The 27,946-nt window shown below is 50.9% G+C and overlaps 2 protein-coding genes across 2 annotated transcripts; both read left to right on the top strand.

Annotated features, from left to right (window-relative positions):
- Positions 1–10,588: 10,588 nt before the first annotated feature.
- On the top strand, positions 10,589–17,316 carry LOC148596329 (E3 ubiquitin ligase TRAF3IP2-like). Its single transcript, XM_088522243.1, has 5 exons — positions 10,589–10,604; positions 10,846–11,610; positions 14,369–14,531; positions 16,761–16,936; positions 17,297–17,316. Exons 1-5 carry the CDS (start codon positions 10,589–10,591, stop codon positions 17,314–17,316), a joined length of 1,140 nt encoding a protein of 379 aa, XP_088378369.1.
- On the top strand, positions 16,836–26,579 carry TRAF3IP2 (TRAF3 interacting protein 2). The gene is made up of 6 exons (XM_088522345.1): positions 16,836–16,936; positions 18,007–18,095; positions 19,910–19,978; positions 21,511–21,624; positions 22,665–22,739; positions 26,433–26,579. The coding sequence occupies exons 2-6, from the start codon at positions 18,051–18,053 to the stop codon at positions 26,577–26,579; spliced, it is 450 nt and encodes a 149-aa protein (XP_088378471.1). The 5' UTR covers positions 16,836–16,936; positions 18,007–18,050.
- Positions 26,580–27,946: the final 1,367 nt, after the last annotated feature.

The following is a 27,946-nucleotide window of genomic DNA, read 5'->3' as shown; positions in this document are numbered from 1 at the left end:
GATCTAGTCTTACTTCAGTCACAGGGTATAGGGTCACCTGACCCTGTAGCCAGTGCTGACGCGCAGATGAGAACAAATCTTGCCCTAGTCCCATCTCCTGGGCTCTTTGATTTTTTATATCTCACTACTCTTTAAGGTGCGAGACATGATATATATCATATATATCAGTGGGAACTGATATATATTGGCAAGGAAAGAACACGTGTCTTTCTTTGGCTGTGAGAAAGGCTGGTGTCCTACTTGTCTTTCTTACCCATTCTTTCCAAATATCACAGTAATTTAATGAAAACTACTATCTCTTCCTTCTGAGGGGTGCTTGTTTTTCATTTACAAGAGTATAAAATCCTGCTGTATGGTAAGGATGCTTGCAGAAAATGTCACCTTTTCTGCACCCCTCAGTAGGAACTGAAGCATCTGGTTTTACTGTAAGAACAAGTACTGATATGGCAGCCTATGCAGGAATAAAATATTACTGGGCGGGGGAAATAGAGACAGCAAACCACAGCTAAACCGAAAGGCTTTTTTTTTTTTTTTTGGCTGGTGTATTTTTTTCATAGATCAGTAACTCATATTTTTGGCCCAAACCTGCAAAAACAAGCAGCAGGATTGCTGTGTTTTCACTGCAGCACCCCAACTTGAGAGGCAGCTCTGTCATACACAATGCTGGGCCTTAACCTACAGCTGTGTTCGTAAAAGCAGCAGTAGTTTTTTCAGTGATCCTTCTAAAAGGAAGGAAAAGCTGGAGAAGGCGTAGGGAGGCTTTGCAACTTCAAAATCTTTAATCTCTTAATTTTTTTTTTTTTTTTACAGAAAGCTGCATTGCACTTTGTTTCTGTGTGCGTGCTTACACCTTTCGCGCTGCCAGCTCGCGTGCATTTCCATAGTAACAGAAGGGAAACCATGAAGGGGCCACCAGAAGCTGCGAATCGTTTTCATCTGCTGGCTGCCATTTCCCCTCGCGCGGGGTCAGGGAGGCTGCGGGCGGCCGGCCGGCAGCTGTCAGCTCCTCGCGAGACGTCTCCGCGGCCGCCCGCGCTGCTGGCTGGCGGCCGAGCGCTCCGGCGGCTCCCGGCCCGCGCGACCCCTTCGCTGCGGGAACGCGGCGGCCGAGGCTGGGGAGCGCCGCCGGCGCGATGCTGTCGGTGCCAAGTCCGCTCGCGGCATGTAAGTAGCACGGCGCGCGCGCTGCCCGAGGTGGCCGCAAGAGCAGGGAGCCCGGGCCGGGGCAGCTGCTTGGGGAGGGTGGGCGAACAGGCTGCTCAAAGATTAAAGTGAAAATAAAAGTGCCCTTTGTGGGCACAACTTTGCAGCTTGCACCCTTGAGAAGCAGCGGTGCTTCACGTGCCGCAGGGACCGTCGGCTGCCTGCGCAGTCCGTTGCGCCGGCTGAGTGATGATGCCGATCCACGTAGCTTGGCTCTGCTGTCCGTGCTACCAACGCGCCCACTCATTCAGTACCGCGTCCTCCCCGCCACTATCGGCTCCAGGAAAGTGCCCCGCTCCTGCCTCTTCCCGCTCCTCCATCTCCCAGCTCCTCCATCTCCCCACTCCTCCATCTCCCAGTTCCTCCATCTTCTCGCTCCTCCATCTCTCCACTCCTGCATCTTCCCGCTCCTCCATCTTCCTGCTCCTGCATCTCCCCACTTCCCTCCCTCCGTCCTGGCACCCATGCCTGGATCAGGGAGGGCTCCTGTGGAGCTGGAGCGCCCACCTCCTGTTTCTCCCTTCCCTGACAAGGACACAAACCAGCCTCCCACAGGTTTCACAGCAAATGCTTCTCTTTTCTATGGCAGTAGATGTGCACTGGGCCGAGCTCCCTTGAGCACATCCCGGATGGGAAGCGGAAAGCTCCGTGTCCCTGGCCAGCATGTCCCTCGCCACGGCTCTACGTTTACCAGCTGTGCGAGTTTTAACGCCAGACCAAACTCCAAACTGGTTTTAACACCAGTTTGGGGAGCAAAGCCCCTTTTCTGCCAGCACTGCGACCCGGCACGGCAGCCAGGGGCTTGCATGGATCAACGCTGCCGTGTTGGGTCAGTGCAAGGAGAAACCGGGGGGCTCGTGAGGCCGGCTTAGTTGAGAGGCCGCACTAAGAGCGAGACGGGAGAAGTAAACGGGATACTGAGGCAACTGGCTTCAAGGCCGTGATGAAAGGCGCTCAGTGCGGTCAGTCTGGCCGCTCGGGTGTTAATGGAGCGGGTGGTGGCTGCCTATAAATATGCAGGGATAAGACGCAGAGGGATCGCCAGGAGCTGCGCACAGCGGCAGCCCGGACCCAAGACCTTAATTTAACCCTGTTGGCTGCGTGGGAATGTTGGCTTGTTCGTCAGCAAGGTCCCGAAGGAAAACCTGCAGACCGTTTCAAAGCCTAACGTGGAGCAAAACCAGAGGGGAAACTGTTCACGTTCTTTACACAGCTTTTCACACTCAGCACGGGATACTCTTTTCCCCTTCTCGGTAGTCTGAATCACAGTTTAACATTTAGGATGGATAACAAGTTATTCCAAAAAAAAAAAAAAAACAAGGGGGGATGAGTTATTTCCCAGTGAGGCTGTTCAGGAACCACGCTGGGTTTCCCCGGCATGTGTTAATTTCTCCGGAGCCGCCCGGCCTCCTCTCTCCGGGACGGAGCCGGGAGAGCGGCGCGTTCCCGGGAGCCGCAGGGCACGGCCGGCGGCTCCCGACGCTGCGGTTTGCGCCTTCCTCTTCCTGCTGCCGAGCCCGTCCCGCTGCTCACCTGGGAGAGGCGGAGAGGGTGTCGCAAATAAAGGAGGGGGGGGAAAAATAAGGAAACATCCCGACGGAGGAGAGCGCCCTGGACGCAGGCGTCGCGCCAGAGCCGGGTGGGAGACGCTGCAGCCCCTGGGCTGCCCCGGGGCGGCTCCGCGCGGGCCCCTTCCTTCTGTGCGGGAGGTAAGAGGAGCCGCCACGGAGCCATTCTCGCTGCCGAAGACGCCGCGTTTCTGGGCGCCGGCCGGTGCTGAGCGGGTGACCCACTTTCATTTCTTGCTCTGTGTGTGCTGGGGGGGATTTTATCTTGAAATTCTCGCTCTTCATTTCCCTCCCGCCCCTTCCCCCTCCACAACTTTGCACCATGTAATGATAGGCTGCCTCTCACACATGGTTGCAACATGTTTCAGCCATTTCACTGCAGGTTTATAGGCCTTTTTTTTTTTTTTTCCCCAAAAATCTTCAGGCAGGTTCAGGAGTAAACACCGAGCGCAGACACACCTGGCATGGAAACACCAGCCGGCGCCTTTGCAGAGCCGCAGGGAAACGCCTGCCAGCGAGCCGGGCCCAGCCGGGCCAGACCGTGGGGTATCCCCAGGGCGGCCGTGGGTCCCGGGGGGCCGCCGTGGGCCCCAGGTCCCGGCTCAGGGACCCTCCGAGGGCGCCGGCGCCCGGCAGCGCCCTGGTGGCTGCGGGCCCAGCAGGCCTCGGCCTGCGCCGCCATCTTAGGTGGGGGCGGCTGCCCTGGCAGGGGCGCGAGGCGCCAGGCTGCGAAATGGGGGAGCGGGGCGGCGTGCGGGTTAGAACAGCGCCGGGCCGCCTTTGCCGTGGCAGAAAACACCTCAGTTTTTTAAACTATTATTTTTGGGGTCCTTGGTGCGCTGGGCGGGGGGGGGAGCGGGGGTCATTCCTTCCAAACCACACTGTTTTTTAAAATGTTTTATTTTTCCCCATGCAAGCTGACGCACACGGTGGGCGCGGGCACCCCGTCCCCTCGCCCTCCTGCCGGGCAGGTGCCATCAGGCTCCCAGCTTGGGCTCGCCGTTGCTGAATGCCAGCAGCGTTTTGAGGCATACAGCGCTTTTATTTTTTATTGCTTGTGTTTTGATTTTGCTTTTTAAAGGAAGGAAACAAGGCATGTGCAGTGGCGGCGTGCGTGGTGTCTGCCAGGCCCCACCGCCACCAGTGGGTTTCGAGGGCCGGCGGCGGGCACCCGTCTCGGAGACGGACGCGCTCGGCACGCGGCCTCCCAGCAGAGGCGGGACCGGGGCGGCTGCGCCGCCGCCAGGCCGGGTTATCTCTGCAGATGTGCCGGGGATGTGGCCTTTTCCCAATGTGGGGGCAATTCAGAGAATACGGAAGTTTTATCAGCGTCGAAGCTGGATGGGAAATACTCTTTGGGAAATGAATACATTTTTAAGGTGCTTATGACTAGGTATCTAAAATCACTGCAAATGTTTTCACTTTTGGTGAATATTAGAAAACTGGGCGGGAATTCTGCCTGTATTTGAGGTTTGATCCTGGCTCAGGGCATCATGCCTCTAATTTTTTCCCCTGTATTGCTTCGAGTTTCTGTTACGCGCATGTAAAAGTCTACACTGAGAAGGTTAAAACCTCTGTAGCCTTTGCAAAGTGCCGTGGGAGCTGCGAAAGGGAGCGTGATGTTTGCCACACCGGGAGGGCAGCGGTTACGTCCTGCTCTTTTCTTGGCATATGTGGATTTCTGTGCTATGGCTGCAGAAAACATGTAGGGGCTAACATAGAGTGAGTGCTGAAGAGGAAAGTTGTCTTCGTGTTATCTTTCTGCTTTTTTCCAGCAGTTGTAAAAATAAACATTATCTGTCCCAGAAAGCTTAACCTTGGGAGTAGGAGCATGACACAGGGCCTTGGTCTTCACTGTGGAAGGTGCCCAAGGCAGAGAGAGAGTAGGACAGGAGCCAAAATCCTTCATGGGGAAGTGACACTATTCAGCTTCCATTTCCTGCACTGTTGCTTATTCAGGTTACAGACCCCAGACTGTCCCCACATTTGCACTTGCTCTTCCTAAAAGGATCTGTGCTCTTTTTTTTTTTTTTTCCCAAGAAAGGTGTATCTGGTGTTTCCATAGGAAGAGCTGTGCTTACATAAGTGTACGTGTGCACTTAATTATACTTAACAACTCGACCCCAGCACGAGAGTATTTTGTTGCCATCTCAGTGTGCACGTCCTCACGACAGCTTGCACACTCTGCATCCAATTATTCCTGTCTTACAGATGGCTATCTGCAGTACAAGGGAGCTTAAATGATTCAGCCAAAGTACACAGGAACTGTTTGGAAATCAAGGAATTCCTGTCCATCCCCACCCCTTGTGATCTCAACTTTGCCTTCATCTGTAACCATGCTCTTTCAGAAATAATGCCATGATTTGAAAATAAAAAAAAACTCCACTTGGGTGCTGTTCAGCAAGGAAGCCGAGGTGCTCTTCTCGTCCTAGTGCTCTCTTTTTAATCTGCACAAGAAAGTCTTTAATAAAAAAGTAAAGATATTTCCCCCTCTCTCTGGAAGGGCCTGGCTGTGCAGACATGCTCGTGCTGCAGCCTCTCTTTTCTTCTCCTTCCCTGTCAGAAGTTTTCTAATCAAAAGCAGATAGCGTGCGTTTTGGGACACTGAATCCTGACGAGTCTTCGTGTTGGGAAATAGATGGAATGCCTGGAGGGTTTCACAACCGACCGCAAGAGAACGGCAGCGATGGGCCCGGGCCCAGCACCCGTCCTCTCCCCACGGCCACGGCCTCTCCCCGGTGTTGGCTGGGGGAGCTGGACCCTTGCGGTGAGCTCAGCTGCCCGAGGCACCTCTCTTGGCCTGGAGAAACGCTCGTTCCCACTTCCCCATGCATCTAGTCTCTCCTGAAGCTTCCCAGGAGCTTCATAAATAAATAAAAAGCCCCTTAAATAACGGCCCCCTCGGCCTGTCCAAGAGCAGTCCAGGCCTGGTTGCTCTGCTCCTCTAGAAAGGGCCTCTTCACCCTATAAGCAGAAATATAAGCCAAAGCTCGAGCTGGTTATCAGTAATCTCCTGCCTTTTCATGGGTGCAGGGGGGATATTAAATTCTTGGAGCTTTCTGGCAATACAATAGTATGACTTGATATTGAAGAGTTTGGGGAAATGAGTTTGGGCATAGACTATGTTCTCCAGTGGTCTTGGTGCCAGAGAAAGGACCAGACATGGGGTTTCTGAGGACATTTCAACATGCCGAAGCATTCCTTTATCCTAATTCTGCAGCACTGGGGACCTAAACAACTTATTTTTCTGGTCTATGCCCAACTATGCTAGCAGGATAAGTTAAATAGAAACATTTCTCCGCCTAAACCAGTGCTTCAGGATGTTGTTTCTGCTCTGCTGAAGATCCCCAGCTTTTGGCCACAGACCCAGCACTGAGCCCATTATCCCAGTATTTTATGTGGCCTCATGGAGTAAAATATTTGTTCAGCTTCCTTTGCCTTTTCTGACTCATCTGCAACGTTTCCAGCAGCACAGGGATGTTTCTCTGGGACATTCCCATGCAGATGGGGCTGCCAGCAGTGCTCAAAGTACTCAGCACGTCCGGGGGTTAATTCATGCTCCGGGCCCCATCTGTGGACAGAGCTGTGCTCCTCCAGCAGCTTCTTCCTCAACCAGAGCCACTGAGAGACGAGGAGGAGGAGGAGGAGGGCGAGGTTACTCTTCCTCCTTTCTACAAGGTGTTCAGTGTTTTAACACTAAAACCAGCCTGCACCGCAGCAGCACGGGAGCAGGGGCTGTGCGTTTGTATCAGAGCAACTGGCCTGCAGCAAATTAATACCTTAAAAAAAAAGAAAAAAAAAAAGAAGCTTTTGAAGGAAAAAACATAGGCGATGGAATCAGATTTCTCTCCTGCCTGATCCAGTTATTATTCAGATGTTTGGAATAGTTTGCATAATGTTTAGCTCAGGTTACACAGGAAGGAGATAAGGCAGTCATAAATATGAAGCTGATTTAAGAGATAAAGAGGCATTTATGCTTTTAGAGGGCCAGACAGAGGGAAGAACATTTTTACAGTATCATATGTAAACCATTTGGAGAGCTTGGTCGCTCGTCCTTTGCAATACCATTTAACAGTGGAAATCTCAACAGAAATCCCTTGTCCAAAATGAGGCGTAAATACACTAAATAGAATTGGAGAAAACAAGCCTGTGTTATTCTGCCTATGTCATGCCTGTAGGTTCATGTAGTCTGCGTAGGATACATTTCCCAAACTCCCCCAGGCGTTAATATAGGGGCTAAAAAAGGACAAAAACCCTTTGGAGGTTGTAGCCTCCAAAGGAGCAGAGTAACCTTTAAATCCCATGTGACATCTGAGGCAAAATCTGCCAGAGTCAATGGCAAGATTCCCATGTATTTCAGCGGGCTGCAGCCTTGGGTTTCTGCACAGAAGTGACCCCTCCTCGGTGCCGGGAGCGAGTCCTGGTGCCGAACTGCGGCCCGCCGAGGAGAGGCCGCCCAGACTCGAGGGGCTTTTGAGCATTTTGGTCTGGCTGCCTCAGAGGCCGTCGGAGAAGGTCAGGATGTGCCGGGCACTGCAGGTTTGTTCCGGAGCGATGGCCGTGAGATATTGGATAGGGATGATACCGCGCGGTGGGCGCTCCAGGGCGCTCGTGCCCAGCCGCCTCAGGTGCTTCTCGCAGGGCCCCGCTCGGTGTCTTTGCCCCTGGGTTGTGCAGCCGAGACCCTGGCTGGGCCAGCCCTGACTGCACGGCAAGGATCATTCCAGTGCGAGCTCGGCCAAGTTCCCAGGTCAGCAACGTTTTGCTGTTGCTGCAAAGAGCCTCCGTCATAACCCGCTGCTGCTGCTGGGAGTTAAAGGTTTCGCCTTTCCCGGCAGGAATATCATCAGTTATTCCCGGCACAGAGCAGTGACTCAGCGAGCAGGGCCAGCCCTAGGGAAGCGGCTTAAAGGAAAAGGGCGACAAAGAAACCCAGGGGAGGAGGCGTGATGGCCCCGAGCCGCCAGTCAGGATTTGCATCCCAAAAAGGATTTTTCCAGCATATTTGTGCTGCTGCGATTACCCCAGCAGAACTCTTCCTGTGGGCAGGCTTTTGAGTATCTGGGAAGTCTTCTGCATAGGTGGGTTTTAAATTACACAGAGGAGGAATATCTACACTGCAGCTCACCAGCAGCGAAGCACTGGCTCTGCTTTATTTCTCAGTATACCCAGAAGCAGCAAGAGCCTGGAAAATGCAAAGCCCAGATAAAGTAGGTATGTGTAACATGGAAGCGCCTGGGAGCTTCCCCACTGAGAAGTGCCTCTCCACCAGGGAGAAGCATAGCAAGGAATGAGCGTTGCAGACCCTGGTGAGCTCTTACTGGGGCCATGTGTCAGGAATCCTGTGCCGACGTCCCTGGTGCCGGGCTCGAGGGGAGCAGCACGGGGATGGTGGAGGGGACATGTAGGAAGGCCTTGAAACCTGGCTGCAGAGCCCCTGAAAACAGGGCCTTGAGTCTTTGTGAGGTTTCTTTGGGCAGATTTTGGTGACTTCTTTATCACATTAGACGGCTGAGACCTGGGAACCTCCACACTCTCAGACAGTCGTGGCCCAGGGCAGGACAGGCACAAGAGCTTAGGCCCTTTGGGGAGCAGAGCCCTTGGCCCGTGTGTCCCTTTGCAGTCACCCCTTGAGGGAGTTGAGCCGGATTTGCCGCAGGCCTGGACTGGTTTCTTGCCCTGGAGTATTTTCTTCTTCTCCGCTACAAAATGGCTTGCAGACCTGTTGAAAAGCTGCTGAAATGGAAATAACTCATGCTTAAGCTCACCCAGAAGCCATGAGCCTCCTTTAAAGGAAAAGGGACTTGGTCTTTGTCCTCACAAGAGCTGTGGGAGCCAAAGCAGGGGTTAGGACACTCCTTACAGCTCTCCCTGGTTGCCCTCCAGGGTTTTCAAAATTGTGGTCATTTGAACCTGCTCTTCTTCATTTGGTCTTTCTGTTCAAGGTAGTGTGGCTAACGCTGAAGGAAACTGGTTGACAACAGGTTAACCATGAGGCAGCAATGTGCCCTCGTGGCCAAGAAGGCCAATGGGGTCCTGGCCTGCATCAGGAGGAGCGTTGCCAGCAGAGCGAGGGAGGGGATCCTGCCCCTCTACTCAGCTCTGGTGAGGCCGCACCTGGAGTATTGGGTGCAGTTCTGGGCTCCACAGTACAAGAGGGACATGGAGATTCTAGAGAGGGTCCACTGTAGGGTCATGAAGATGATTAAGGGACTGGAGCATTTATCGTATGAGGAAAAACTAAGCGAGCTGGGCCTGTTTAGCCTGGAGAAGACTGAGAGGAGATTTGATCAACATGTACAAGTACCTGAAGGGTGATTGTCGGGAGAACGGGGCCAGGCTCTTCTCCGTGGTGGCCAGTGACAGGACAAGGGGTAATGGGTATAAGTTGAAACACAGGAAATTCCATCTCCATGTGAGGAAGAACTTCTTTCCTGTGAGGGTGACAGAGCCCTGAAACAGGCTGCCCAGAGAGGTTGTGGAGTCTCCTTCTCTGGAGATCTTCCAAACCTGCCTGGACGCCACCCTGTGCCATGTGCTCTGGGTGTCCCTGAGTGTGCAGGGAGGGTTTGACTAGATGATCTCTAGAGGCCCCTTCCAACCTCAACTATTCTGTGATTCTGTGAAATCCTTGGACTTCCATAAGCTCTTCAAATTCGTGAATTTGCCTTTCCTCATGAGGCTTTTAATTGCTGTTGTCGAAAGTTGCCGTTCCCACTGCTCAAGTTCTTCGGCCCTTCTTCTCAGACTCTCCTGCCTGGGATTCTGCCTTCTCCGGTCTGATAGATGGAGAACAGCTGGGGAGAAGCTTTCTTGCTCCATACCCCAAGGCAAGGGATAAAATCTGCTCAGAGCAAAATCTGCACCGCAGGATGGAGCCAGGCACAGAGATCAGCCAGCCAACAGCAGACACGTCCTGATGCTGTTCTTTGGCACAGGCTGGGGACACGCGAGCCGGGGCGCTGGCAGGAGCGCTGCTCGGCAGCGAGTCCTCAGCCTGTGCCCAGCTCGCGAGCGTGGCCTCGGGAGCTGACTTGACCAGGTTTGCATCCCCCCCAAATGCTGCAGCAACAGCATATAATTCACATTAGATGGTTCTGTAATTCTGTGGGAAGGTGGTGTAGAAGCATCATCCATCAAGAATAATTTGGCTGGACCAAATTTACTGAACAGTCCCCAAAAGGAAGTTTTGATTTTGCTGTCTGAGCCTGAAAATGAGAAAAAATCCAAGCAATCACTCAAGTTTCTAAATTATCCTTTAATTTTAAGCATTTTAAAGTAACAACAACCCTGTAATGAAAGCATGGATGAACCAGTTTGATAAAATAAGCAAGTGTTTGGAAAACATCTTTGGAATTAAAATTGCTCACCCCATACAGCTAGGTGTGAGGTGAATTTTAGATCCGAAGATCTAATACATAGCTATTATTAGAAAGTCTGGAGTAAAACATTGTGATTGTATTCTCTGGAGTATCTCTAAACCAAATTTCCAGGCCTAAAGAGCCTGCTCTTTTGTCAGGTGCAGAAAATTACCTAAAAGAGGCAGTTCATGTGATCCTCTTTTTCTCCCAGTCTCAGCAGGAACAGTCAGTACCAGAAATCCCATAAAAGTGTCTGTACTGCGAAATGTGATTTCCAGAACTCTAACCAGTGTTCTTTTTCAGTCTCTGACATAGAGTTATTTTGGGATTATTGACTGTGTGAAACCGTACTATGCTTACCAGAGTGCTCTCCCTTGTTTTCCAGTTTGCTGGAAAATTCTGTCCTTGTGCTAAGAAAGCTGACTCCTGTTTCCAGCGAGACTGCACGCCTTGGAGATGGCCTCCGTGTCAGGTGAGTCCCCACAGTCACTCTGTGCCAGCAACACTCTGGCTAACCCTCTGCTTTCTTGCTTTGCCAAAATCCAGCCAGACCTGTCTTCGTTTCCACCTGTGTTTTTCAAGAATGTGAGTGGTTTTTGGTGCTCTCCTTTCAAATATTCTGGCTCACAGTCGTTGAGTGGTGGCTGAAGATGACAGATTTGTCTGCATGGCTGTCAGTCCATGGTGTTTCCTCTCCTTTCCGTGTTTTTCAGGCACTTTTGCGAGTCGGAGCATACCAGTTGAAGTGGATGAATCGGTGATGTGGTCCCCATTTGTCGAACGTGCCTTGGAAGAGGCTTCACACTCTTCTGGAGAGCACATGGAGAACGAGGAGCGCCGGGAGCCTCGAGCCTGGGTGCCGCAGCCCGACACCGGGCCGTCGTGTCTCCAAGGATCAGCACAACGTCACCCCCCTGCACTGCCTGATGTAGGAGCCTTGGAGCTGGACAGCAGGCTGTGGTCCAAATACACAGATCCCGATGAAGACGGGCACTTCTCTTCCCCTGGGGAGTCAATCGCTGGGATAGTTCCCTCCAGGGCGCATCTTTTAGCTGTGGAAAAAGCAGGTGCGCATCTGAGATCTCAGCTTTCAGCTGACACTGGGCACAATTCCAGTACATTGAGCAAGAGCTTGTCTGACATTGTGGAGGACTCGCTCGAGGGCAGCAGCCAAGGGAGCTCACAGCCCCAGCAACCCTCCGAAAACAGACTGCCAGCAGAGCTGGCGCCTGTGGACACGGGATGCAATTCCCAGGCACGAGACATCATGGGCATCAGGCACTTGGAGCCGCCCTTACCTCTGGTGTCTGTGCTGAACCCCCAGGACCTCCCGGGACCCCTGATCTCCAGAGAGTTTTTCGGACCTGAGCACCAGCAGTATCCTCTGTGCCAGCACTCGCCCCATCCCAACGTTTCTTCCCAAGTTCACGGCTGCTTCGGGCACCACTGCCCCATGGAGCAACACCCACAGCACCCATGTAAGTGACACTGCTTACCCCCACGCGGGGTTTTCCTGGGATGTCTCTGCCATCATTCACCATGCTGGCATTTTCCTGCTGCACCTCCTTCACAGTGTGCAATTATTAGCATTTCAAAATATTTATTTGCAAATATAATGCGATATTGCAATTCCCAGTATTTTTTTTTATAATTCCAGAATTAAGGGCCTTGCTGATGCAGAACCTCAGAGCCAGATCAGAGGTTAAAGAGCTCACAGTTACTCAGCAGATGAAGGCTAATGTTTTTGCCTAGAAACTCTGTATTTTCAGTCCCACACTGAGCATACGCAGCCTTCTCCTGCTGTTATTTCATATTCTAGTCATTTCCTTCCTCCTTGCCTCAGTCATTCAGCAGCCTCCTAGACTGATTGAATTCCTGTTGTTTTCATAGGTTTTCTTGCTCCCACTTGGATCTCCAAAGAAAGTTGAGCATTTCCTGCCAAAAACAGGATGGATAGCTACCTTTGATCTCTGTAAATAGTATCTACCCACATTATGACCGAACTAATCCATGTATTTTATTTCTACTTGAGAAAAAAAAAAAGAAGAAAGGAAAGCATGACATCTATCACCCGCATTTTTTCTCGCCTTAGCTGAAAGCTCCTTGCTTAAAATGGACACCTCCCAGCTGCTGGTGACCGTGTCCCCGAGCGCTGATGTGACTCGGTCAATAGGAGCGTTTTTGGCTCTTGGAGCCCATGAAGCAGTTTACAGCCTGCTATTAATTAGTATTCCTTTTCAGTTGCAGAGATTTTTATCTGTTATGAAGTGAGCTTTGAACATTCAGCGGAATATCATTGTTTTTAATAAAATTCATATTACATGAGACTCAGGGGGCCCCCAGACAGTTTGGGGCTCGCTTTGTAATAAAAAGCTGCAGGCCTGTTCTGAAGGCCTTTTATTTTTCTAACCTTCTGCGGGCACCACAGCATTTATACTGCATCTGCTTAAAGGGTTTCGCCGTGCCCGCCGTGTGCTGTGAGTAGGTTTAAGACAGTCAGAGTATCAGAGCCTTGGCGGTCGCCTCTGACCTTGGGGATCCTTGTGCTGGGGAAGGGGATCCTTGTGCTGAGCGCGCACGGAGGGTCCCCCTGCTCCCGCACCAGCCTCCGCGCGGCAGCCTGGGCCGAGCTCTGCGCAGAGGAGCAGCTGCCTGCGCGGTGCCACCCGTCACTATCCGCCTCCTCCGCACGCAGGCGCCGGGGGGAACGGGGCGCCCACAGAACGAGCTTTGTTTTAAAGCGGACGCTCTGAGGGGCTCTCTTTAGAAAAAGTCCATAGTGTTCCAAGCACATCCAGAGGGCAAAGAGAATGCCAGAAACTCAGATGGTTGGAGCAGATGTGGCCAGGACCAAGGAGCTGGCAGCTGCCCTCCTGTTTCTCACGTGCCGGGTGCTGCCCAGATCCCCTGCTGGCAGCAGCTTGTGTTTCAGCGCATTGCTCTGCTGGCGCAAGGCCGGGCAGATAACCCGGCCTTGTACCTGGTCACGGTGGTTGCGTCTACTAAATGCTACAGCATCACACACACCCCCAAGCAGCAGCCAGCCTAAAAACCCTTAAGCCAAACTGCATCCTCCCATCCTGGCAGTTTTCCTAGGCCTGGGCCTGAGGAACACCATCAATGGCCATCTTTGTGTTCAACCCGTCCAGTTACAAATAGCTGATAGGGAGGGGAAGAAAAATCTCCTACAACAATCTCAACAAACAGGAGGCTGCCTACACCCTTTAAACCTCTGCCTCCTGGATTTGCATGATTGCATTAAAGCTTTTCTTTTTACCTTTTTACTTAAAAAAAATGTCCTCGTGGCTGCTAGGAAAAGGAAAATATGCCCCCAAAGTAGCTAAAATGATTTTTAAAAAGCAAACTGTGGGAAAAAAAAAAAGAGTGTTTGAGTATTGCCGCATTTGGAGCCAGCTCCTAGCGCCATAACCAGCAGTGTTCAGGCTGGAAAGCCCTGCCAGGCTGGACTTTGATCTCTGCACAACAGCTTGCGAGCAAGCAGAGCTGCCGCCTGATGAAAACTGCAAGCAGAAAGACTGGGGAAAAGAGTTTTCCCTCCCTGGGAAAGCAGCAGCCCAGGCTGCCTCCTCTTTCAGCGAATTCCTCCGTGCCTTAGCTGATAAACGGCACGGCGATGCCGATGACAGCGAGATTTTTCAGAGGTGCTTCAGCTAAACTCTCACATTGGGCACCAGCACCAACAGCAGGGCCTTAAAAGGTCACCTAGGCAGAAAATCCGAGCAGAGGGAAGTCACAAACCAAGTTTTTTTTTTTTTTTCTCTTTTCATTTGCAGTAATCTCCGTCTGTTTAGCCTTGGTGTTGCAAACTGATTCGTTCCAGGTTTTTTCATCTGCTTTCATGAGAATGTTAGGATGATTCATTTTCTCGAGTTATTGCCAAAAAAGAAATTAAAAAAAAAAAAAAAAAAAAAACAAGGCATGCTAAGTGCGGGGACAAAGCAGCCCTCAGTATTTAACTGTCAGTTGTCCCAGCAGCCCAACCCACAGTGGGAAGCTGAACCATATCATCTGCGAAAGGGAAATAGGAAACTTCAGGCTGTAAAACCTTTCCTTAATCTTGTTTCTTTCAAGCTGAGCACCCTGCACATGCCTCCGAACTGCTGCAGCCTCCCTAGAAATAAAGGAGGACATGCCTGGAAACTGCTAAGCCTAAACTGAGGCAAAAACGTACTGGCCGAGCTGATGGCTGCTGCTCTGCTTCTCTCGCCCTCGCAGGTGGCAGGAGCCCCTACCCGCACGGTGCCCGCGTGTCCCAGCCGCTGCCTCCCGTGCCGGGGCCCTGTGTGAGGGTCATCCGCCCGGCCCAGCAGCTCGTCCCCAATTACTCCGGCCTCCGGGCCCCGCGGCCCTGCTCCTCCCCGGCTCCTCCGCCATTTCCGTAAGTTGGGCCCGCTGGAAGCTCCTAGGTAATGTTGCGGGGGGATTACCCAGGAATTCTGAAGCTTTTGCAATGTCACTGTACCTGGCTTGCTGAGGGATATGCCAAATACCGGCTTGTTTTATTTATTTGCTGTTTCACACGCAGCAGGCGCCTGACCTTACCCCAAGGAACTTGAAAGCTGGTTACCTGATATGTTGTTGCAGCGCGCTCTGAAACGCGCGCGTTAAGAGAGACAGATACTCAAAGGTTAAAGGGATGAGGGTTGAAAAATATCTCAGCTGAAACCTTAGAGCTGCCCTGTGGAGAGCCCAGGCCGGCTGGGCGCTGCGCTCGGTCCCTGGCCTCGCGGCCGAGCCTCCTCGCACCGCTCTGTTACCAGCGCTCCGGGATTTCCTCCTCATCTCTCCCACCAGGATCCCGCCTTGGCTGCTGTATCTCTGTGCTGCAGCCTGCGGCGCTCCCTGGGATCGCTCACGGAGCGACAGAGCGCCCCGTGCCCCGCTCGGCTCGGCTGGGGCTGCCCCTGCTTTTCCCAGGTTAATTGGCCAGGCCTCGTACCTGCTCCCCGATAAAGGCAGGTCATTCACAGATGGGAGGTGTTGCCTGTGCAGGGCTCACTCTGCACTCGGCTGCCTCAAGTCAGGCTGAAGCTGCAGGTGTTCAGCACATCTGAAAAGGTGGCTGTTTTACTGGAGTGCCAAAATATTTGCAAAGGGGATAAACCTAGAGGCATCTGTGTTTGCAAGTGTTCACGCAAGTGACACAGCCCTGGCAGCAAACGGAGGCGACAGGCAGAACCAGCAACATAAGGGGGCAGCTGACAGCAACATTGCGCTCCCCTGGCCCCAAAATTTATGGTTTGTAACAGAAAAATAGGATGAAGATAAGGCAGTAGCTGCAGCAGAGCTGGTTATGCTGAGGAGTTAGTTTGAAGGTGTAGAAACACTGAGGAACCATTGGTATCCCAAGAATTAGTAAAATTCAAAATAGGCCTCTTAATTTTTGACATTTGTTGCATCAGGTGACATTTTGGGAAGATCTGTAAACAAACCACAGGGTAATTTTGGGGTGTTTGATGAGGTGTGGGTTGCTTTTCTTGGTACTTTGCTCCTCTAAATGACCTTCACAGTAACCAGGGCCTGTCCTGCAGCTGGGGTACTGGTGTTCGCATGCTGCTTCCAGGAACAGCAGTTAAATGTTGGTAATATTTGCCTATAGAGTATTTTGTAACAAAAAACATCTGTACCAAAATGAAGAAACCAAATCTTAATGTGACAACAGAAAACATGCTGTGACCAGCCTGTCATCATTCATTTAAGAAAGGCAAAGGAAAAAAGAGAGGGGGCTTCATTGACTAAGCATCACTGCTCTGTGGGGAAAAGCTTCCAGGGAAACCCAACCCTTGGCCTGAGGTTCAGCCCAACAGATTCAGATCACACCTCATTGAAAAGTCTCTATAAATTGCCCTTCTTATTGGCTCACACTGTGAAGCCAAAACAGGCTAAGAACAGAACTGCTGAGCTTCCTAAAACCATCCCTTTCTCTGGGTTTGTCTTGAAGGGAGAACAGATATTATGCAAGGTTTCTGCAGGTCCTGGATGTAGATCCCTACGATGAGAGAGCTGCACTGGACCTCTATTGCTGGGCCAGGAATCAGAGCTTATCCCTCTGGCAAAACTTGAAGGTTTTCCCCAAAACAAGAGACACCTCAGGTCGTGCCAGAGCACACACGGGGAGCTGTGAGTCCCCACATCCCGTTTTCCTCTAGAAGGTGTCTTCCCTCCTTGAGCCACATCTCCTGTGTGGCCTCCTGAGAGTGGTGGTGCCTTGAATGGCTGAGTTGCCACAGCGGGGCCTGTGGATGGGGGAGCAGATGCCCAGGTGTAGCCATGTCCTTGGCACCGCGTTATTTGTCACTCAGAAATGTCTTTCCCTGCTCTAATTGCAAAGTGAGCAGCTTCCAGCCCAGACAGGCGTTCACTTCCCGTGGCTAATGCTGCTCTGCCCCAGAGCATGCCTCGGGGTGGGCTCTAACCCAGTCAGCCAGAGGGCTCCGGTCAAAAGGTGCTGCAGTAGCCAAAAATAAATGCCAGGCCAAGAATTTTTTCAAGAACTTTTCTTAGCTACTTCACAGATAAAGTTCTTAACATGCTCTGAAGAAGAAGAAGAAAGGAATTTTAGCTGAAAACAAGTATTTTTAAAATCCTTACTTGCTTTTCTTTCTAGAAACCAGTTCTACAACGAGCCGCGCAGCGGCGAGCTCTCGGCGCCGGCGTGCGGGGCAGACGCCGCCCGCTGCCGTCCTCCTGGCCACACGCCCTGTCCAGCCGCCATCCCGAGGCCCTTCAGCAGCCCTGCGGCCAAGGGAACGCTGAAAACCAGCAACCTTCCTGAGGAGCTGCGTAAGTGGGTAGCAAAGGTGCTCTCTGCAGGGCTCTGCAGAGCAGCCGCGGGCAGGGGGGAAGGCCCCTTGCTGCACCGGCAGCAAGGCACAAAGGCAACAAGGAAAGAAAATGCAAAATGTCATCCCATCTGCAGGGCGTGGGTGCTCGTGTTTGGCGGAACGGAATTATTCCCTCCGATCCTGAAAAGATAATTGTCATTAATTGCTTGTTATGTTGTTTACAAAAAAACAAATACTGCTAGGATTGTTTTCCTGACTCCTTGTGTCCCTTTGAGGCAGGGGGCACTGAAGCTTACAGTAAAAGACTAATAACAAACAAAGCCCTTGGGGTAAAATGTTTCTGCCTGTCCTAAACCAGACAAAGATGTCCAGCCTTGACCTCAGTTTGCCCTGGAGCTGGTCAGAGGAGATGGATTTTGGGCAGGGAGCACTGAGGGCAGCGCAGGCGCCGCTGGTGGCACCAGCTGCAGCAAAGGGCTCTTCCTGCTAGGGGCAGCAGCCCCGCTGAACCAGTCTCACCCTTTGGTCCGAATGGGAAACGAGGCTTGGAAAAACTGGCTTCCTTTTAAATGCTGTACTGGCTAGTGAGGGAAATACCCCCCACGTCTCCTCTCTGGTTTTCATTTGTCCTTTAATCTTTGTTTTGTGCATCCCCTTTCCAAGTCCTGCACTGCAGTTTCCATCCTGAGGAGTGAGTTGTGACACCTGAGCGCGCTCCTGAACACGCCCGGCTTTATCCGTTAGCGTGGGCTGGGTGCAGGAATTACTGGATAAATTTGCATGGTTTGTGACAGTCACCCGGCCACAGCAGATGAACCATCTGGCTGCTTCTGACCTATGAGTGTCTAATTCTTTAACGGGCACGAAACCTCCTTCCCCCGCATCGAGAGGCAGGGCTGGAGGGGGAGCTGGGCTTCCTGGCCATTGCACAGCCCCACGGCCACCCCCAAAACCAGAGGGGAGTCGAGGGCAGCAGCCACCGTGGGATGAAAGGAGAGCCCAGGCAGCCTCGCTCCCTGCGCTGCTTGTTTTGGTGCCCCTCTCATTCACCTGGACTCTCTCTCCTAGGCAAGGTCTTCATAACCTACTCTGTGGATACAGCCGTGGAGGTCATGAAATTTGTGAACTTCCTGCTTGTGAATGGATTTCAGACTGCTGTAAGTATCCTCTCCCGGGAAACCAGGAGAGAAGAGACACACAGTCTATCAAATATTTTTCTGTATTGCTGCATTGTAGATTAAATAAGACACAAGTGGAGTGAACTGGGCTTTGGATGTAAAAGTTGTACCTTAAATGATTTGACTTTTTCATCTATTCATGCTTTTTAAGTGAAATTTATATTTTGAAATAGGATTTAATAGTGACCCTGGAAATTCTATTTAGTGGCACCAGGTGCCAGATGGGCAATCGTATGAGTTTTTATGAGCTATTCCATTAAGGGTGCTTCGTATTTGATGTACAGTATTAAAAAAGGTCAGTTTTCATGATCATCCCATCCTAGCTTCTTTTCTGAGATGCTGTTACATTGCTGGTTCTTCAAAGGTATGAATATCTTTCTACTAAAGACCAAACCTAAAGATCTAAACCCAATGTATTTCACACACCTTAATGAATCAGCCTGTCTTGTAGTTTCATTTGGTTGATTATACTTTTTAAAAGGATTCAGAAATCCCTGGAAAAGGTCTGTGTCCTACTGTCTAATCCCATAAGCTGTCCAGGTTTTCATTTAACTTTTGAGTTTGCTTCGTCACAGCACTCTCAAGGGGACCCAGCCACAGAGGCCCTCGGAGTCGGCGCCCATCACCAGCTTGGTTCATATTTCCCTATTTCAAGCACATGTGCTGTGTGACCCCTCCACCTTCATTCTCTGGCTTCAGTTCAGGAGAACATTTAAGCAAGTGGCTATCGTTAGACTGAAGGGGACTCAGTGGGAGTTTGGCACATGCTTATTTATTTTCCTGAATCAAAGGCTTTTCTTTTTTTTCCAAAGCCTGGAGTTATGCTCCTCTCTAGCAGTTCTTTACTACATTTGACCAATTCCTGAGAAAGCTATGAACACGCAGAGGTGCAAGGGTAGAAGACTGCCAGAAGGCTCCTTAAGAGCATCCTTGCTTAACAGGCAACTCTTGGAGATTGCTGCAGAACAATATACACAGTAAAATGCCCCCAAAACAGGAAAACAAACATGTTCTTTATTTTTGGAGAGGGGAAAAGGACCGTGACTCTTCTGTCAAAAGCTTGGAGAAGTTAATACTTACTCCACTGGCCACGGCCACTGACTGCCGTTTTCCTGGCTTCCAGCCAGCGCAGGAGGAGAGCCGTGTTGGTCATATTTGGTCCCGTGAGGTCCTCCGCCTCCCCCTCTTGCTGAAGGTTGCTTTGCTGCTTGCAGGATCAGCGACCTGGCTGACTTCCCACCACACGCCCTGAAAAGTTAGTGCAAGATTAAGCTAAAATGCGACACGCAGTATATGCTCTTGCAGCTGGAAGCTCTCTGATGCAGCCATTCGGGGTCAGCTGTGCAAATAGAGCAGGTGGGCAAGAATGCCTTCTTGAGGCATTAATGGAAGCAAAGGAAGCCAGTTTGTAAGCGGGGAATATCCAGTGTTCACCAGCAGCAATTGTCTCCAACCAGCAAATTCCCTGAGGGAGGGCTTCAGGGCTGCCCGGGCAGGACGGCCGGAACAGCTGCCTGCAGCTGCAGGAGCCCAGAGGGCTCCTGGGACGGCCGCCTGCAGCTCCGCATGGTGCCGTCCTGCTCAGTTATGGAGCACAGGGAAATGGGGTGGAATTGTGGGGTGGAATTGTGCATGTGCACGTCTATGTGGGTGGGGATGCCCCTTTCCTAAGGAAAACAGGCATGGATGTCAGGAGTTAGGAAAAAGGGCTGGCATCCGAGTGCCTTTTTGGAGCCATGGCCTGGGGGGAGAAGGCAAGGGGCTGCTAACCACAGAGTGGCCCTCTCTTGCAGATTGATATATTCGAGGACACGGTACGAGGCATCGACATCATTAAGTGGATGGAGCGCTACCTAGGTGATGTATGTAAAGACAATTTCACCTTGCTCCCCGGCAGAGGTGACCTGGGGAAAATTGTCAAATTATTCAAATAGTAACGGGAGCAGACTCAAAATGCAAGATGTGCCCTTCCCTGCCCCTACTGAAACAGCAGAGGTCGGTGGTAGAAGGTATAACCAAACCGCACTCACTTCTGCTTTGTACAATCCCAAAAATCTTTCTTTAAGAAATGAAGTGCTAATCTGGCCCTTTCTGACAAATTCCAGTGGTGGCTGCCGTTATATTCAGCCTGAAGCTGCCATTGGTTCATCCGTCTCATTTTTCAATAGTGTCTGTTTTTACCCCTGTATGGTAAAATAGAGAGATATCTGTGTTTCATCCCAAGCTGCAAAACAGCAGCAATGTCTGTCCTGCTTCTCACCTGCAGTTTCTGTGTTGCTGGTTAAAATACTGGTGGGTTCTTCTCTCACTGACCCCTGGAGAAGCTTTTCTGCCTCCATGGACTGCCTGTGGAAGCAGTTTCTCATTTCCAAACCTTTACGCACACACAAGCAGGGGGACGGGCGCAGCTGAGCCCGGCTCTGCAAGCCCTCAACATCTGTAAGTGCTTAGTGTGCGTCAGGCGCGAGCACCAGCAGCTCTGCAGTATGTTAAGTCAGTGCAGGGGATGGTGCTTCCTTACAGTTTTTGACCTTGTAGTGGGGCAAATTCCCTTGATATTGCACAGAAGGAAAGAGTTAATTAGGTGCCAGGATGACTACAAGCCACATACTTGGAAACCTTGCACAGGCTGATGTGGCAGAGATGAAAGACAGGCCCTAAGAAAACGCAAATAGGAGGCTTTAATCTGCGGAACCTCTTCCCTGGGCCACCATAAAGGAGGAGGGAGATTTCCCGGATACGAAGGATGGCCCCTTGGTGGAAACCCGAGATCAGGCAGGGCCCGGGATTAAAGAGGCCGCCGGCGGGATCGGGATCGTGGCTGAGCTGTGGGGAGAGCGGCGGCGCCCTGGGCAAGGCAGGAGGGAGGCAGCAGCTGACCCCAGGCCCCCGGCTCCCACAGTTCTGTTCCAACCCATGGTCCCTCTGCTCCCGCCTGAGGGGGCAGCCGTGATGGCCCTGGCCCTGGGGCTGGCCCTGCCTGCAGCTGCCACAGACACAGACACTGTGGGGCTTGCAGGCGCCCCACAGGGTTACACGTGAGCCGTTGGAAAACACTTAGGTTGGAATTTGAGGGTAAGTTTTCTGTGTATGTACATATGCGCTCTCCACTGATGAAAAGTAGCTTTTTATTAGAGGGATTCCAACTGCAAACTGGTAGCTGTTAATATATCTCTTGACATTTAGATATTCTATACTGTGAGATCTCGAGAAATAAAGAGGAAAATGAGTGTACGAGTTCTCCTGCATTTCCTGCCAGAATGAATGAGATCCTCTCATGTTTGCCAAGAACATAAAGATCACTTAAAATACAAACTGGCAGATTTCCGATCTGCCTCTACCAAACATGCTGCACTTCCCAATTTCATAAAAGTGCTTTTCTCCCTAACAGAAGACCGTGATGATAATCATAGCAATCAGTCCAAAATACAAACAGGATGTGGAAGGGGCTGAATCCCAGCTGGACAGGGATGAACATGGCTTACATACTAAATACATCCACAGGATGGTAAGCAAGGACATGCACTCGCCGGTTCAGAAAGGCTCTGTCTCTTCTCCAAAGACAAATCTGTCTCCAAGTGGCAGGTTCTGAGCTTTGTTTTCACTAATCCCCATAGTTAAACACTCCCCTTTGGATTTCATTAATCCTCCCTCTCATCAGCTCTGTGCACTCATTAACATCTGCTAAGAGGTTCAAGAAAGAAAAATCCTATTAAACACGCTCGTCTTATTCCTCCGTATTCTTTCTTATCCCATGTTTTTCCCTCCCTCACCTTCCTGAGCCCTTGCTGCCCTGTCGCGTAGCCCTCAGCACGGCCTTACCCAAAGCAGCCTGACTTAGCTCCTTATAAACCAGTCCCCATCAGCCAAGGGACGGGCAGCAGCAAAGGCAGCTGGAAGGTGGCACTGCAGAGCCCACGTGAGGGCTGCACGGGACGGGCCCCTGCGGTGGCAGCGGCGTTGGGGGCCCGGAGGCCGTTCTCTGCCGCCAGCCCCAGGCTGGGCATGGAGTCCGGAAGAGCTGCCGGGATTGTGAAACTCATCACTTCTCCCCCAGTTCTCGCTCTGTCCCATTTCTCGCCCCGTCTCCTGCCAAACCCCGGCTTATCCTCCCGCTGAACCTGGTGAAGCCGCGGCCAGCCCAGCCGCCCCGCAGCACCGGCCGGGCCTGGCACCGGCTCCCAGCCTCCGCCTGGGACTTGTTGCATCCCTGGGGACTGACCCAGGCCCTTAGTCGGGTCCGGCTTCTAGATGGCTCTCATGGGACTGCAACTGCAGCGACACCCACAACCGGTTAGTCCTAAAGAACCGCAAATGCTGCAGAAACGCTGACAAACCTGGCCTATATCCGCTCAGTAGGAAGGAGGAATCAGGTAAACGGCCCAACAAAATGATACCTAGAGCCCACCAGCAAGAGAGCAAAGCACTGAACCGAAGAGCAGTTTAAGTCAGCAGTGACTGCTTTTAGGTATTCAGGATTCAGATGCATGTACAGAAAAAGCAATAAGATATTAATCACAATAAACATGATGATTTGTTCTATTCTAGATGCAGATTGAGTTTATACAACAAGGAAGTATGAACTTCAGATTCATCCCTGTGCTTTTTCCAAATGCGAAAAAGGTAACATAAAAACATATATATATTTGTTACATAATTAAGCATGTATGATTTGATTAGAGTTCACCTGATGAAATTTTGAAGATGAAAATCTCAATTTCTCAGCATTTAGTAGCCCGCTAGTAATACTTCAAGCTGCATTTTACGTGAAAAGTTTACCGTTTTATGTACAATAAATAAGGAAAAAACACCCACCATGTAAATATCAGTACATAGATGTATTTTTCATGACGAGGGTATAACTAAAACTCATATTGTCTTGAGCACTGAAAGAATTTAAATGGAGAGAGATGATCTACCCAGCAGGCATGTTTTTTATATTAACCCTTTATAATTTTGTGCAGATGTAATGTTGATGAGTGTGATGGGGGAGATTTATGACTGATGTGAAGTGAGGATCTGGAAGGGGGTGGCTTGAGAATATAAAAATAAAGAGGACAATAAATACTGAAGTACCGTGCTGTTGCTTGAACTTTGATGGGCTCATCAAAGGCAAACTCTAAGGGTTTTTAGGACTTGCAATTTCATCTACCCTCCTTATTGGTTTTGTGGATTCATTTGAGAATAAGTAAGATGACTGAATCCCTTACCTTTCTTCCTCATGCTGGGAGAATCTCTTGGATTTTTACATGGCTGGAAAAGTTAAATGGCCTCATTTTTCACTTCCCCCAAACTTAGAATGGATGTATTATATTCACATTCACTTTTCATCGTTAAAGGTTGTGTGCTCTGCTTGGTAGCTGTCATGTTACCCCAAGGGACAGCCGCATTTTGGAAGAGGATGGAAAGATTATTTATATTTATTTGGGTGCCCAGCGTTTGGAAACTAAGCCGACATTTAAACAACTCTATCCATGTTTTGTAGGACTGTGAAGTCCCATAGCACTTGTGGATTTTAGTGCAAAATTCTTTACTTAAGCACTGATTTAGTATCAGTCCAGAAACTTGAAAACATGTCCCTGGCTTTGTAAAATATGTAAGATTCCTAGGGCTGAATGGTGGTGCCTCTGGTATTTTATATCACTCAGCTTTCTGAATGACCTTAGCACGAAGGAGGACGATCTGTTAGCTGCCTTGAGTAACTGGGCGGTTGGGAACGGGGCAGTGCCCTGTTGTGTGTTTTCCGGGGGTCTTCAAGCTTGAGCAGGGGCACAGGGCAGGGCTGCTCCCACCCTGCGGTGCCCCTCGAGCACCTGCGGTGCAAACAGAGCTCGGAGCCTGCGCAGCACGCGCAGCGTGCAGGGAAACGGCTCCGCGGGCACCAGCGCCTGCTCTGGGCCTTGTGGCACGCACAAGAAGAGTAAAATTAGGTCAATTTCAGGCTAGACTCTGTGTATCAAAGGGCTGGTTAGCATACAGCAGCTCGCAGGCAGGGATCTATAAGGAACTTCCAGGGCTGGTTTATTCAGCTGCTCTTGTCAAAGCAGCCGTCTCCGAGCAGCCTCCCTGCTGATTGCTGGGCAGCCCTGGTCTCCCTTCAGTTTCTCAAGAGGCTCCTTCCTCGCCTCACTTACGCAGCTCAGCATTTCTGTGACTGTTGCGATTTGCTCCGTTTCCTCATTTCTCTGGTACATCACCGACCCTCATCAGGCTGGTTAATGGTAATTTAACTGAGGATATCCTGGGTGGAAGGAGAGCCCGGGCAGGCTGCAGTAGTGAAGTCTGCAGGCATCTCAGAGGAGATGAGGTATCAATGCCTCCAAAACTCACAACTATCCTAGGGATGCAAATATGATATAGAGGTATATATATATATGTATGTATGTATACATAAAGTTTTGGTCTTTTTTACACTCTCCTTTCTGTCTGTGTTGAAGTACTACAGTATCTGCACTGGAAAAATGCAGGGATTGAGGGAAAGGTTCAGAAGGTTTCATCTGGGGACATGATCTTAGACGAGTTAATCCCATCAGAAGGAAGGTAAAGCACTGCGGGTACTTGAAAGAGAGTTGACCTCCAAGGAAAAAGGATCTGTGCTAGCTGGCGAGTGCTCACCAGGAAACTGAATAATGAGAGGAAAACCCATGACCAGCGGTTAGAGAGGCCCTGGCACTTCCAGCCTCACCCTGAGCGCGGGTGAGAGGCACAGGGTACCCCCATGCAGCCGCACAGAGCCGCCGCGTCCTCCTGCGCTGCCGGCCTGCAAGCTGCCGCGCGTCCCGTTTTCCCTCCCTGCGGACACATATGGGGCTGGATTGAAAAGAACTGAAGGGGCTGGAACCATTTTCCCCCTCCCTCCCACCTGCCTGACCCGCAGCCTGCCCGTGTGGTGAGGAGGAGGCCACGGCTCCCCCAGGTCCCCTTCTCACCTTCCTGCTCCCCTTCGGGTTCAGAACAGGCCTCCTGCATTCACCTCCTGTCCTACTCACCTGCCCAGTTTGGAATTATCACCAGACTCGACTAGCATCCGGGTACTTTTTTGGCTAATGAAAATACCAAACAGAATTTGCCCCAGGAGCAGTCCCGGAGGAAACCCCCAAGCACCTTGTTTTGGGTCGGCAGTACCGCTACCAGGAGGCACCCGCGTGCTCATGGCACGTTTCTCACACTAACTTCCATCTTTTTTAGCTTACCTAATCATTTCCCAAGTGGACGCATGTCAAATGCTTTGCTGATGTCCAGACAGGCCAAGTCTACTGCACTTCCTTTCTCCAAAAAATGTATTTTCTTATCAAAGACAGATAGAGGGTTGGTTTGGTAAACCCATGCTGTACTTTTATCACATTTCCTTCTGTAGCTCTTAACGAGATCTATCAGACAGACAACTTTTATGTAGTGAGGTATGTGTGCATGCAAGTGTGGGCCTGTGCATGCAAACATATTTGTCTGCTCCTCTCTCTCTCTCAGAAACTTTTGAATCTCTTGGCCAATTTCAAACAACGTTGTCAAAGGAGCAAAGTTCACAAAGATTAAAATCCATTCCTGTAAGATTAGTGAAGACAGACTTGCAGGCAGAGGCAAGAAATCCTACTCACACCCTTAGCAAAGGAAACGCTGCAGGAGCAGCACTTTAAATCCTCTGCTTTGGGAAGACCCTTTGTCGAAGCCCTGGACTCCTTGGCCAGGGGAGAAGCCGGGGCACCAGGCACATAGGGCACTCGTAGGGAAACGCAGCAAGTCTGACAGAGCAGCAGCCGCCAGCAACGCGACCAGTGGCAGCAGCAGGAGCCATGAGGCCGCGCTCCTCCCGCACCCCCTGCGCCCCAGGTTGGTTACGCTGAGGGCAACAGCAAAGCTCTCGAGTGGCTGCATCTCCTCCGGGACGTGGGCAGTGCCGGGTGTCCGACCCAGCGCGCCGCTCTGGAGGTGCATCAGCCGCCAGCCTCCTGCTCAGGGGAGGGCACCTTTCCTGGCAGGGGCACCAGTCTCCCTTCGCTCGTCAGGACTGACTTTCACAAGCCTTCAGATGCCTGTCTTTGAGATCCAGATTCCCTGAAACACGGCTGAAATTAGCCAGCATGATGACAGCAGGAGAAAGGGAGACAGACAAGCTGTGAGATCACACCAAGTTCATTTCTTTAGGAACCCAAATACAATTTTGAAGCCAAATTAAAATTTCTTGTTGTTGTTACAGGAAACATCTCGAACAGACAAAATGAATGCTTGCTTGGCAGAGTTTAATGGAATCTGCAGGGCTCTGCTACAGATTCTGTGGGATTTATGGGCTTCCCATTTCTTTTCTTCCTCATTTTTCAGGAGCACGTGCCCACCTGGCTGCAGAACACGCACATTTACAACTGGCCGAAGAATAAGAAGAACATCCTCCTGCGGCTGCTGAGGGAGGAGGAATACGTCGCCCCTCCAATCGGACCTTTACCAACGCTCCAGGTTGTGCCGTTATGAACATTACTACTTAAAGCACATGACGAGCAGTTGTTAAAGGGTTGTTCTTGGCGGGGAGCCAGCACTCTTCCAGATGGCTCTTTCTGATGATAGAAGATACTCTTTCTGCTAAAGGAATTAGCTGTCCTGGGTAACTCAGGCTCAGCTTGTTCTCTACCACGTTAAACGTTTCTTGCTGGAGCTGGTGGGCACAACTCCTTTCTCTAGATTTTTTTTAAACAAGCTGCAACTGGAAAGAATATCCAGTTTTATTTTAACATCTGTTTTTAGCATATTCCTTTATTGGTCAATATAGCAAACAAATACCAGAAATAATGTTGCAATAAGCGTAAAATAAAAATTGCATCCTCCTTTTTGCTCAGGGTTTCTTTACAGACATTCCTGCCTTGTACAGCATTACCAAACAGCTAACTTGTGTGTGCACTATTAAATACATCCCCCCTTGCTAAGGCTGCTTTAGGTATTGCTTCAGTTTTTGCTGGTGCAGTGAAGGTAATGTGCTTTCCTCGGAGTGTCCCGCGCAAAGGCCCCGTGCTGGATTCGGGGACTCCCAGATGGGGATGCTCCCGAGCTGGAACGCGGCGGCACAGCCCCTGCAGCACAGTCTGCAAAGGGCCCCGCCGCGGGGCTGGGAGCTGCGGCGCTCACGGCACAGTCTGCAAAGGGCCCCGCCGCGGGGCTGGGAGCTGCGGCGCTCACGGCGGGCCCTCAGCTTCCCTGCTGCTCTCCATCCCTGACTGAACACAGAACGTGCCAAAGGACAACTGCCACTTGGGAACAGCGGTTGTTCGGAGAAATGGCATCGGCTTCTACAACTTGCATGTGTCAGGGAACAATAAAGTAAGCAAAGCTGTTGGGCAGCCACGGGTGTTGGCAACCAGGAAGGCTCAAAAGCACCAGCTCAACTAAAATTGGGATTTTTTTTTTTACACGCAAAACACTATTTGGGATAGGTTTGAGGTTCTCTTGCTGCTTTAACCCTATCCAGACAACACTTGGTTCCTACTGGCTTGAAATTCTGCAGCCCTTAGAGTAGTCACATGAAAATATCCTACTGTGGCCTGGAGAACTGGATGCACGCTCAACACGGGCTCTATCCAAGACCCTCTTCAACTTTATTATTCGTTACGGAATGACTCAAATACTGCTTCGTTTTTTAAAAAAAATGTATTTAGTGGTCCAAATAATAAACTAACTCAAAGGTTGGTATTCCTTTGACATTATTCAAAATATTTAGCTTTCCAAGAAGGCTGTGCTCGTGTGCTGTGTTGATACAGGGGATGCTTTGTGGTGCTCCTGAGAACAACTAAAAATGGAGCTGAAATATGAGGTCCATGCTGCAAATAGAGCCAGGCCAGGTTTTCCTT

Source organism: Tinamus guttatus, unplaced genomic scaffold, assembly GCF_059628265.1.
Source record: "Tinamus guttatus ecotype Peru unplaced genomic scaffold, ASM5962826v1 Tinamus_guttatus_pri_ptg000010l, whole genome shotgun sequence".
Lineage (NCBI taxonomy): Eukaryota > Metazoa > Chordata > Aves > Tinamiformes > Tinamidae > Tinamus > Tinamus guttatus.
Note: the sequence above shows the minus strand (reverse complement) of the source record. Positions and strands in the feature narration are given on the sequence as shown.